The 13,872-nt window shown below is 36.7% G+C and overlaps 1 protein-coding gene across 1 annotated transcript in view; it reads right to left on the bottom strand.

The window, feature by feature from the left end:
* LOC149780589 (sodium-coupled monocarboxylate transporter 1-like) overlaps positions 1 to 13,872 on the bottom strand; it is a 108,968-nt gene that overhangs the window by 63,906 nt on the left and 31,190 nt on the right. The window contains exons 4-7 of the mRNA XM_089936221.1: positions 11,532 to 11,599; positions 9,207 to 9,361; positions 8,454 to 8,594; positions 6,543 to 6,672 (exon numbers count right to left, since the gene is read on the bottom strand). Of these exons, the coding sequence (XP_089792347.1) occupies positions 6,543 to 6,672; positions 8,454 to 8,594; positions 9,207 to 9,361; positions 11,532 to 11,599 (494 nt within the window). The remainder of the gene's footprint in view (positions 1 to 6,542; positions 6,673 to 8,453; positions 8,595 to 9,206; positions 9,362 to 11,531; positions 11,600 to 13,872) is intronic.

Raw genomic sequence — 13,872 nt, 5'->3', positions numbered from 1 at the left:
CTACTTACAGATGATTCACGACAGAAGCAAATGCATGAAACACGTGGACGTCCTTTGTGAGGACTTGATCTTCGTCAACTACAAAGAAGAACTGAACTTTGTAGAAACTTACGAATTTGGAAATGTCATCATTTCAGCTTATGTGACAGTCCATGCTCGCTCAAAATTGTACGAAGCCTTACACCATTTAGGAGATCGTGTGTTGTATTTTGACACGGACAGTTGCGTCTATATCGATCGCCTGGGTCCCCAGCACCCTGACATCGAAGAAGTCCGTTAATGAGCCTGGAAGGACGAGCACACGCACGACAAGATTTTGAGTTTTTCTAGTGGTGGGCCTCAAAATTACGGTTAAGAATACCTGGACCAACGAGGAGAAGTGCACAGAGAGTGTAAAGTGAAAGGATTGACTCTAAATCATCGCATATGTCAAGTGGTGATTTTTGGCGGGCTGAAAGAAGCGTTGCAATCTGGAGAAGATCAACATTTTAATGTGACCACCGTCGAACTACACAAGATTGTACGTTTAGCCGCTCACCAAATCGTCAGTCGACCCTTGGAAAAACTGTATCAAATTGTGTACCAGAAGCGAGTGAGGCTTCTCAACCAGTATATAAATGTGAAATCTTCACTGTGACGACAAACGTCACTGTCACTACAAACGTGAAGCTAGAAAGATGAATCACACCACACAGCAAGGATCAAGCGAGAGACTCAAGTCAAATTAGAAACTTGAGTGCGATCATGTGCCTCACGATTACATCACCAATGCAGTACCACATCTTAATTATTTATTTACTAACACCATGGAAAACTAAGTGCAGCCAGTGCAACTTCCAGACTACAAGACGTTACCTTATGGACAGGCAGGTATCCCCCGGTATAAAAAGGGACGACTTCCAAGAATAACACTTCATTGCAAGGACAAGCGCCGAGAAAGATGAATCACTCTACGCAGATGAAAAGAGATAAGGAACAAACATCATTGGCTTCTCTCATCGCCACCACCATACCGTCACAGCAAAGTGCGTCCAAGAAGAAAAATGATTCAGTAGACCTAAAGGACTATTTTTGCATCCAAATGACGCAGACAGCAATTTTGAGAAAATTTAGGACGACAACTTACACTTACACGGTGAAATTTAAAGACTTTGCGTCTGACATTCCACCGGAGGAAGCAGCAAGTTTCATTACGGACTTATCTGACTCACTGTCGGAGGAACTCAAACGTCAGTGCCAAGTCAAAGATCGAGGTCGTTTGAACCTATCTATGTAACACGACAGTTTGAACTCTCCTGTGTGTCTCGGGTTTGTACACATGCAGAATTAATTTCTTCTAAACGATTGAGGGATATTGAGGATGTGCAGACGATGAGAGAAAAATTTGACATCACCGACTGAAAAGTGATAATTCATATGGTATACGCTGTGCCCCCATGGGAAGAAGACAAATAACTGCACTTTATCTGCATACCGATAAGTGTACCTAGCATTATGGACATAACAGCAGATTTACGAATGAAAGGGAGTACGTGATAGGAAACATCTACGCTGGAACACAAGTGGTAGCTGACCAGATTTTAAATAACGAATGTGACTGATATAGAGAGAAACATAAAATTTGCCCTATTCGATTGTTACTTGTTTTGTTTCAGTTTTTTTTCTAAAAAATGAACATTTAATGTAGCGTGAAAAAATGGCATTCTTTTATGAAAGGTAAATACGCTGTATTTGAAGTGGATTTTTGGGGGGAAGGCAGGCACTTTTAATTTTAAAAGTAATTTATCAGAACCAAGAATTAAATAACTTGTAAATAGGTTTGTTTCATGTCCAAATGTTTATGTATTAAATGGATAGTGCTTAGACCAAAGCACAGGTCAGAGAGTCCATGTATATACTTGAATAAATGTTTTGTACCCATACAATAGACTTTTCTTATTGGATTCTCTATTTTATATGTGAGTCTTTCTTTGGAGCATCTCTCTCCTCTTTTATGTGTGTTCCGTATTCTTTGTTTGGATGTGTATTTGTTTGTTTCTGTATGTCTATGTTTGTCCCTCTCAACCTTTGTCCCTATAAATGCATTTCACCCTACAAATAGTTTTGACCCTATAAACCCCTGGACGTCACCAATGTTCAATTCCAATTGACCCCAGGTGCCATTCCCATGTTAAATTAACATTGTCGCCAAAATGCAAACCCCCTATTTTAACGTTAAGTTGCTAAAGTGCCCCCCCCCCATACTACTGAAGAATATGCATACTAATGAATGTCAGCTTCATATCAGCTTAAAAATAGTTAAAATATTTGCAAAAGAAAATGGTTCGAATGTTTGAAAAGTAATACTTTTTGTGTGCTGGTCTGCAAATAACATGGAATTCATGATGTTCGATGTATTACACAATTCACAATCTAGGTCTTAGACTTTGTGTGCATTTAGAACTTCCCCCTGAGAAAGCCTCTATACTGCGGCAAATGAACCATTACTTTATTTCTGACGGACGAAACTAACTCTTGAGCATGCTGCTAAACTATCTTATAAGCTATTTCATCCCGCATATGATGCAGCCTTTCACGCTCATTCGTCCTGCCACAGAAGCAGCAAAACTCAGCGTTGCAAATATTGTACAATTCTGTATTCCCAAGTAAACACGGAGGTTATTTAAACCTTCTACAATAATATCTGAATTTTGCAGATTCAAAACGTCCTAAAGAATCATCTTGTTTGTTAGAGTTTATTCGTTGAAATCAAAGTATCGTATCATGACAATGAGTCCCTTTTATACATAAACCTCAAAAGATGAAGACAAAGATGAAGCTGCTGTTGCAACAGCTCGTGACACGATCTCGAACCAGTTACAGCTTAAAGCTTCCGCTTTTTCTGCTGAAATTTAAGTGTTACATAAACCATTGAACTATCTAACTGTGATTCAAAGTAAGCAATATGTTCTTTATCCAAATTTATCAGTTTAACATTCAACGTTTTCATGAAACGTTTTGCAATTGAATTTGTTACCTCTGTAATTTTTCACATTAATAAAAGATTCTTTCTTCTGCAAGGGAATACTATATCAGTTTGGCCATACATTTAAAATAGCATTACATAGCTAGATATAAAACGAACCAATGTGTCACCAACATGAATCAAAATTAAAATTATATATATTGCTTGAATAATTTCATCATCATAAATCTTAGTATTTCATGATTGAAACTCACCCTTTACATAACGTTCGTTAAAATCTATCATATCATCATCAGGAATATAACATTGATCTGAAGGGTAAATATTAATACTGGAAATAAAGAGCGAAAGAGTGATAGTTCAGTATTACGTTTTTAGGACAAGGTATCTACTTTGATAGCTTCCAATATTTTTTAGCATTTCTGAAAAAAAATTCATATAATTTCTTGGCCTTTTGCTTGACATATTCCATTATACATTTCATTCCAGTATTTTTTTAAAAATATTATACGCTTTTATAATTTCAGATCTCAAAACAAATTATTTAAACTTTTCTTAACTTGTTACATTTGGAAAAGAATTATTTCTTTAATTTTCAACCAGACCTGTACCATGATATATTTAACTTTTTTTTACCTTGGTAGAACTTAACTGATAGATTTCGGAGATATACTAGTAAGTATTAATAAACAATGTACAACATGTGTACATTGATGTATACAGGTATTAATATCATCACATACAATGTGCGAATTTACGACGCATTGCCCTCTCCTAACTGCTACACACTATCCTAGGATCCTACATAGCCATCTTTATTCAAAGTAAATCAAAGACAAATATTTTCAGTCTTTTTTATGCACGATTTTCATACGAGAGTATAGACACAAAACAAACTGATACATTATTTATACATAACACACACATTAACCAGTTTACATGTCTAACTTCCTTTGAATGGTCGCGAAGCCTACAAATGAAAGTAGACAATGATCTGATTAAACGTTTAGATTATCAACTATACACTTATCGATATAAGTAAATAAATATTGTCTGCCAAGAACATAATCCTCAATACAAGAACCCCATCATGGAATGACGGTGTATTTATCACCCCGTTACCTGCAACAACTCGACCATTCATAATCCTCAAACCAGTTTGTTTGCAGACATTGAGAATCGTGTGACCATTTGAACTATGTCACTTAATATTCTATCAAAAATAATTGAATCATTGACTGCCTACATGAACATTGTAGTACAATCGAGAGATGTCTTTATAACATAATAGCATATCCACTAGATAGAAGTGTACGTAATAGGTGTGAACCTAACATCAGACATGTACCATGTCATTTAAATTCAACTGGGCATGAGTCCGTTGAACACATGTAACTAAAATCATGGGTTAAATTCACATGACAGTTCGTGTGTGTGTGTGTGTGTGTGTGTGTGTGTGAAGTGCTACCCATGTACAGGTACGTTTTACAATTTATTAGTTTACACGTGAAAAGAAAAAAGAAAAAATATATACATATATGGTTTCGTCTGGGCAAGGACGGATATCTATCGGGAAAAATTATAACAAATTCACAGTACAAAATTCACGAGGAGGAGCAACTAAGGCGCCGTAGCGGACAAAAGCTGGTCTAATCAGAACGTTGTCGTTGAAATGTTAATGTCGTATGTCCAGAATTCCAAAAACTGTTGTATCAAAATTTCAAAGATTGTTATATCAAAAATTCCTGTTCTTAAAGCTCCATTTTCTAGGTCGAGATTTTAGATTGTATCTGCTGAATTAAACAGTAGTGGTTGAAAGTTATATTTTCTATTTAGAGGTTTTAGATTGTGTATTTTGAATTACGCAGCGGTTGTTGAAATTTCAATGACATACGTCCAGAATTCTTAATTTACGTATTGGTTCAAAGAGTTTATGTTGAAAGTTCCATTTCATATGTTGAGTATTATTTAGATTTCATCTGTTGAATTACACAGCGTTGGTTGAAAATTCAATGTCTAATGTCGAGGATTTAGACTGTATTTTCTGAATTACACGGCAGTTGTTGAAATTTTAATGTCACATGTCGAGAGTTTCAATTTAACATGTTGAATCACATTGATTGTGCTGAAAGTTCCATTTCGTATGTTAAGTTTTTAGATTGTATCTGTTGAATTACACAGTGGTGATTGGACATAATATTGTGCTTGTCAGAATTGTTATTTTTATATGGTGAAATGACGTGTTGATGTTAAAAGTAACATTAAACAATGTCCATTACATTTCATGCATTTACACTTTGAAAGTTAACATTCATAGCTCGAAAATTACTATGAATTACTTCGCTAGAGGTCGCTCTCGTGAACTAACTGCGTCATTTGTAAACAAGGAGGTTGTTTCTCGTTGCTGTGAAATTTAAGAGATGAAATCTAAATACTCGCCGTATGAAATGGAGCAAACAGTTGCATACAACGTGTGAATTTCGAATTCTTGACATTTGATATTGGAATTTCAGCCACCGCTGTGTAATTCAAAATATACACTGTGAAACGTCGACATAGGAAATAGAACTTTAAACCACCACTGCATAATTCAACATATAAACTGCACAATCTCGATCCAGAAATGGAACTTTAAGGACATGCAATTTAATCCAACACGTGATATTAGATTTCTCGACATACGACATCAAATTTTAACTGCAACTTTCTCATTGGGCCAGCTTTTGTCCGCTACGGTGCCTCATAGTTTATCAAGGTCTTCAACTGTCCTAGTAATATAATCAATAATATCCCGGTGTCATTTGATAAAGAAAGCATCGAGAACGGAAGGAACGTTGTCATAAAGATGCTACCATTTTTAAATATTGGCCCAATATGGGCATACTTCAAATAATGCTGAGTTTTCATTCTTCAGACTTTCAAAACATGTTAATTTCAATGTCAAACTTTTTTTTGCGAGTATTGGAACAAAAGTGCGCCCAAAACGTCTTTCAGATTACAGCAAAGTTCAAAATTGTAATGGTCTTTATTGCCTAGTGGACCATATTTCGACTGTAAAAAATAAAAAATAAACTAGTATGCCACCATTTTGAACCAGTTGGTTAGCTCCCACCGGGTCCATTTGCGCGGTAATTACGAATGGTCGTGGACCAGGCCAAGCTAAAGGTAAATAGGTACATAACCAATGTAAACTGTTTCCCAGATGTTGATCTGGATTCTGTCAAAACGCCACTGTCACCACAAGTTAATATATGCAACGTTCACTCAGAGTTCCCTGGTCTTGCTTTTATCTCATTGTACAAGGAATCTGCAAAATATGTCTGTAAATATAGAAATTATAGGCCTTGAACCAGCAACTCTAACACTGTTTTTGTTAAAGTTTTATTTTGCATCGCCCAGAATTCAAAACAAAAATGACTAAGATAATGAGTCAAAACAAGACCGACCCAGGGGTCAAATGGTCTGTGCAGTCAGTGGTGTTGTTTAGCTACATAGGAAGAAGAACAGTTTCATGATGGACAAATTGGTGGCAAATTGCTGAGATACAGACTCTGATGATTTATTTAAACCTCCTTACCTGGTCAGGTTGCCGAATTATACACGACATGAGAGGATCATTTAAGCTGTACTTAGCATAGAGAACTAAACCACCGTAAACAAACATGCTTGTCACTATGACGCCAGCCGGAAGTTGCAGATACAAAGCTCTGAAAAAGAATCAATAATAAAATAGTGTACACCACCGTGTATCGTCTGTAAAAATATTCGTAAATCGTAACTATATCACGTGTTTCAGTATAATGCTAAAAAGATTTCTTTAAAACACATTATTTAAATTTATCAGTGAATTATATAAACTCAACTGTCAGCCAACATGTGTCACAATTTATCAAATAGTTAGAATCAGTAACGACAAAGGTTAGGATAAAGAAAAACTTCATGTATGACAGCTAATTTCGAACTGAGCGTATGCCAGATTCGCTCCCTGATTAGATGAGTCTCCGTCTTTAAGTCCTTTCAATCAACATTCCTGTCTTCAGAATTCAGATTGCTTTTGAAAAACTAATAAAGTACTTTTTATTGCTCCAAACATAAATCGGTGCCAAAGCTAGGCAGTTCTGGATTCGTTAAAATGAAATGTTTGTCAATGGCTCCCAAAAATTGTGGTGAAGTATAAGAGAACCGGTTTTGCATATTGTACACATATCTGACATCTACATTATCCTTAACGATTTGCACTACGAAGAGTGTACCTGTATAAAGGAAGGTATCAGCTGATTGTGCACAATTATCATATTTATATATTTAATGACCTTATATTCTGGTTTCGCTGTATTTACTCTTACAGTTTCATTTCGGAGTTAATATAATCCGAAATATACCATCAAAAATATTGAGAAGGCAGCCAGGAGAGAGAGAGAGAGAGAGAGAGATTGGCAACGACGGCACCAATTTTAGCAGGTAAAAATTTTCATAAATCATATTAATTAAAAAATTTAAAATATATAATTTCCATCCTTTAAAAATTTAATAAATAATTTCAGTAAGGAATACAAATGGACCTTTTTATCTGAACATATATAGTATTATCATTGATGCAATGTTCCTCTACTGCAGGGGTGCACAACCCCCGGCCCGCGTGCCGGATCACGCCCTCAGGGCAAATTAAAACAACACAGAAATCTGGCCCGTGAACAGTAATTATATTAAATAAATTAGTTTCTGCGGCCCTCGAGTGGTCTTAGAAAATGCAATCGCGCAGAGCAGAATTTATATTACAAAACACATCAGCTTGGCTTTATCAGACATTTACCCTGTCTTCAATGATGTTGTGCTATTACTAGCAAACTCTGTATCGCAAATAGGCTAGTCCTTGTTACGTAACGTAGGAATTATTCTCAAATGAACGTAAGTAACTCATTGCCGCTGCAGTTATTCTCGTTTTGAATGTACTTTACTCATTGCCGTTGTAATTGTTCTCGTTTTGAAAGTAATTAATTCGTTGTCGTTGGAAATATTCTTGTTTGGAATGTAATTAACTCGTTGCCGTTGGAATTATTCTTTTTTAATGTAATTTACTCATTGCCGTTGGAATTATTCTCGTTTTGAATGTAATTAACTCGTTGCCGTTGGAATTATTCCCATTTTAAATATAATTAACTCATTTCCATTGGAATTATTCCGTTTTGAATGTAATTAACTAGTTGCCGTTGGAATTATTTCCGTTTTGAATGTAATTAACTCATTTCCGTTGGAATTATTATCGTTTTTGAATGTAATTAACTCATTGCCATTGGAATTATTCCCGTTTTGAATGTAATTAACTCATTTCCGTTGGAATTATTCTCGTTTTGATTGTAATTAACTCGTTGCCGTTCGACTCAATTCAAGATCTTTAGTGAGATAACCAACAACGGGGTATGAAATTTCCTTCTGATTCTATCCACAAGCAACTAATTAAACTGCCTAGAAAATGAAGAAAACCAACATTTTAGCTTTTTTGGTATTCTCCATGCTGAGATATCTCTGAATCATTGCCTGGTTCCCACCGTATGCGGTCAAACTTGTTATGCTGCCGCCAATGATCAAGCCCCAGAACGTATGGCGTGTGAGAGGATTCAGATCAAAGCTGGAAAAAAAAGAAGAAATTACTTCTTATCGTTTTTGGTTCATATTTGACGAGTAGATCTTTATAAATGTTTCATCTTATATGTTTCTTTTATTTAAATGTTATATTCATGCAAAGAATTTCTACTTTTGTGAGACCGCCCACTACATGTAATGTTTCATGTGTGTGTGTGTGTGTGTGTGTGTGTGTGTGTGTGTGTGTGTTTGATAAGCAACATTATGAACACAGAAAGAAACATAATGCGCTTATAAAAAAAGCAATTTGCACATTGATTCGTGATTTGGAGGAATATCTGATTGTTAATGTGCTTGTGGTTCGTATGTGTGGGTGTTTAGACTAAAACTTGATATAGCATAACGATGGAAAATGGCAACATGTAGAACGAATTTAAACAATGACTATCTGAGCTTTAATGAAGATCTCCATCTCAGCTATTTTCCTTTCTTGTTTTATTTATTTCGTCATTTGCCGTTTGTCCTGTTCTTCTTCAACAGTGCAACCAGGTACGCGTATATCCCATGAATTTCACATAGGACAAGAAAAAGTCTTGAGATCGAAATCTTAGGCATCAAAGATCAAGGGCATATTTTATTCTTACAAATATTTCCTTACTTATTCAGATCCAGCTTGCTACCATTTTGAGCCCTCTCCCACACGACGCCGAATCCACCAACTTCTGTCGTTCCCTGTATAGCTACGGCCAAAAATCCCGCCACGATAATTATCATTTGGAAACTGTCGGTCCACATGACCGCTTTTAAACCGCCCTGCAAATACATAAATTTGTCACATGCTTTATCCTCAGACTCGAATGTTTAAGATTGTTAAAATAATTAAATATGCTATCCTGTCACAACATGATGTCACCCGTGTGACGTGTCAAAAACTTTTGTGTGTATAGGAGCTCAAATGGGCAAAAACATGTTTAATTTATGCAAAAAATTGAATAATTTCCAGCACTAGCGAGCAAAAGCTGTAAATTTTCCAGAGAGCTGCATAAATTCAGTTTTAAATTAATGTCCATTTGCGATTTTGTTGTATCATATAGATTTATTTTATGATAAGAAAAAGAGTCTAGACTGAACGAACATTAAATGAGTTTCGGCATTTCATTTAATTTTGGCTCAGATGATGCACTTTCAATTCTTGTGCGTGAAAATTAGTTCCAGCTGCGAGTTGAAACAAAATTACACAGCTCGATAACCAATAACATTTCGAAGTAGACTGCTTTTAACAAATTACAATTCAAAGATCAACTGTCCTTTCAACCAATAGAACATTTGATACAGACAAGATTTTTCAACACTATGGTCCTTGACGATATATATATATATATATATATATATATATATATATATATATATATATATATATATATATATATATGTGTGTGTGTGTGTGTGTGTGTTTATGAGACTCGACTGTTTACAGCGTTTACGCCAAAAAGAGTGTCGATTCTACCATGGACATTCACCGCAGATTCAGTATTGAATATGGCAGAAGAAAAAGCATTCCAACGGTTGGATATTTGCCTAATAGGGTGATTGCTTGATGCATAAATAGTACTTAATCAATGCCGGCGCCGGTTTTGCATTCATACGGCTCTTTGTGATTTCCGGTTTGAAATTATTTTGACCGGATAATCGCATTATTTGACTTGGAAGAATGATGTAATTGGATAACTCTTTTGTCATATAGGAGACCAGCATTCTCAACAAAAGTGAGGTTAGTTTCTTGACTTGTGTAGGTTGACATTTAAACCATGCTTGTCCTGGTTGCGGGGTGTACGGTCCATATCGTGTTGTAGCAGCAACGTAAAGGGAATTGTCTGCATTACAGTAGGCTGGCGAGTGTTTATATGTGTAACCTCGGTATATAAGTATTGGATTTACCTTGGCGAATGTCCAGGGAGTTTATTCACTTTCTAGTTTTAGACTATTCTTTATAGGCTAGATGGGATATATTTCAACAAACGTAATCACTATGGAGCGGTTTTGTGATAGTCGTCCGCTTTTTCCAAGTGTTCATTTGGCTACCTGTTTGAAAGACGGACATCGTATTGTTAATTCTAATAGTAAACTAAAGTGGTAACAGAAGGCGGAGCAAGGGAAACTCAGACAGCTGCAGCCAATAAATAACGAGAATACTGTGTAAGAATTTCATTGGAATTTTTGGCCCAATCGGTTTCACAGTAAGTGACACGTTCACGTTTTCATATATCAAACATAATAAACTATATGTAAATTGTAATATGTGATGAAATTTTGATACGAATCGTTTGTTATATCAAAGTTCACAAAACCATTTTAATCATAGCTACGAATAAAAAAGAAACCTAGTTTGTAGGTACTGTCGTAATTGTCCTTACTCTTAAAGTCCTTCTTCTTCTTCTCCTCCGAGGCCCAGGGTGGCCGAGTGGTCTAAAGCGCTCACTGTTACGGATCACTGCCATCTGACCTCTGTCTGCGTGGGTTCAAGTTTCGGGCTCGGCCAATGTGGGTACGTGAGAAAGCTTGCCAGTTGCTTCTCGTAGGTCGGTGGTTCTTTATGTAGTTTGCCCGTGTTCTTCCACCACCATTTAAACTGGCAACCATTAATAGCCTATCTTGTGCTGAAAAATGGCGTTAAACCGTACAACAACAGCAATCTTCTTATCCTCCTCCTAATCATCATCGTCAGTATTATACTGGTGTCCAGGATTTTGTATATTTCGACCCATTGTTTGTCCATGACAGCACGCTGACCAATGTGTACCAAACTTGAAAACTGCTCCAATAACATCGACAACGTTTTCATTCTGTTTCTAATTTCTCATCTTTTTGTATCTTTTAAACCAATGTATGTTTCTGATGCGATAAATAAAAAAATTGGAAGAGATTTGATTAGTTGCCTGAAAAACATGCAACTGTACAAGACAATGTGTATGAGATTACTTACTATGGCCGTGTAGAAAGTACAGACAGCACCAATCACAAGGATGGATAATAACATATCGAACTTCATAACTGAAATGGAACATAATATATAGAAACATGAATATTTGGATCAGAGGGATGATTTATCCATGAATCGATTAACAAAAAAATAAGTTATATATTTAATTATACAGTATAACCATAGAAATTGCAGCGTTTAAGTTAAAATATACATTAAAACTGTCGATTTTTTTCTGTTATTAATAGGTATGTTACACTTTTCTAAACTTTTTAATATTCATATACTCCAAAAGCCAATCTTGAGTAGAAATAAAATCTACACTCTTGAAGCTGAGACAAAGATAAAGTACACTTTAAATCCGAAACACCGATCTTCGTAAATGGTTAAATGGAGCACCCTATCGACAATGGGAAAATACATTACAAACCCCCTTGGGCAACTCTAGCGACAAGACTTTCAGATCATCCTGAGCAGTTCTAATGACAAGGGCAATTGAACATGGGGACTATTGGGCCTGTATAGCGTCAAAGGAAAGTGGGGTTATTGTATAGGGACAATAGGAATGGAACCGGTAAGGTGACGTTACGGTACCGAACACTGGTAACAATGTAGCAAGGGTCTTACCTGAATACGCGCTACCTACTCTGGAGAGAGACAAATACAGTAAAGATATAGACACAGCCATATACAACACATAGTCATAGCTTGATGAACATCAAAGGAGCAGCAGGGGGGGCGAATCGGACATTTTGTCCAATCGTCATTTTGCTTAATTATTACTTTCTGCACTCAACGGATCCGGTGTAGTCAGCGCTGGTAAAAAAAAAAACGACGTCGGTCCATCTTACACGATGGTGACGTCATTTGGTTTAATTAACACCTTCTGCGCGTCGATCCCCAGCGTCGTCAGCGTCCGGTAAGCACATCGACGACCGCGTCGATGTCATCGCCCCCTCTGCTGCTAAGTGGTTATTTACAATGAAAATTATTTACAACTAACCGAATATTTGGTCAAGTCCGATACGATATCGTGTCCGAGGATCATGTAAATTTATCGTTACGAATCCATGTGGGGTCGACTGAGCATGACTAAAAAAGTTTCGAAAAACATTAAAGTCTATGTCACCGCCGCACCATGTCTGCCAAATATTTCGTAGCGTGTGTGTATCAACGCCGTTGAACACAGCAAGAATATTACAGTTGTCTCTAATTACTTTTGGAATCTGAGTGTATCGTTGAGTGACATATATCACGTCAGTGTTTTTATGCCTGCCTCTGGAAAATATCCTAGCTGGGTTTTTTTGATTGTCTAACATAACATCATCGTACACGACTAGATTGTTAACGTCGCCATCAATATCATCAATACCCGGTGCATCATTGATATCCGTAATAAACTCAATAACATTTTTTTTAGCGATCGCTGATGCATTCTCGTTGAAATCTTTCAACACCTCGTAGCATCGTTGATCATCTACGCTAGGAGCAACCAAATACAACTTATCCCACTTCATCCATCTCATTATTAAATTGAGTAACAATTGCGTCTTGCCGGATCCAGATGGTCCGATGATAATCATCCGGATCGAGTTTGGTAACGCTGCAACATGCTTAACTGGTTCTCTTGTTTTAGTCGCCGAAAAATCAATTATATTCATATCTCTATACATAAATTATGGATCTATATTGTGTGAAGTGTAGAGTACGTACTGGCACAAATGATATGACAACCGCTACAACAAGAAATAACAGATCGGCCCTTACTGGCAAGTGTGTACAATGCGGTACAAAGAAATTTAGATTTATTTCTATTAGACCCGGAGATGTTTTAAAAAAAAGCGAGGTGGTGACATCGCAGCCAAATTGGCAAAACTCCCCGGAACACCGTGGGCAAAGTATCCAGGAGAAAAACACCTCCCAGGATATAACTACTGTGGCCCCGGAACACGATTAGATATTAGACTCGATGATCAAAATCAGCCCAAACCCGGTGAGTATCCAATAAACGCTATCGATAAGGCGTGTCATGCTCATGATGTTGCTTACAAAAGTAGCGATCTGCAACAGCGTCATATCGCGGATGTAAAATTAATTCACGCATTAAATGCTATTCCTGATAAATCCGTCAAAGAAAAATTGGCCTCATGGTTGGTAAAATCGGCTATGAAAGGTAAATTAATGATTGGAAGCGGAGCTTCTGGTGCTGGTAATTGAAAACGCTAGCGTTTATAATAACAACATGGAATCCATCTATTATTCTCCGAGAGGATACTGGAAGGGGAAGGCCGCAATTGGTAAGCTTGCAAGCGCTGCAAAGGTAACAAGGACCACTGCGGTTAAT

This window comes from Sinohyriopsis cumingii, chromosome 16, assembly GCF_028554795.1.
Source record: "Sinohyriopsis cumingii isolate HCF-2022 chromosome 16, ASM2855479v2, whole genome shotgun sequence".
In the NCBI taxonomy this organism is placed as follows: domain Eukaryota; kingdom Metazoa; phylum Mollusca; class Bivalvia; order Unionida; family Unionidae; genus Sinohyriopsis; species Sinohyriopsis cumingii.
The sequence above is the reverse complement of the archived record's forward strand: the minus strand, read 5'-3'. Positions and strand labels throughout refer to the sequence as shown.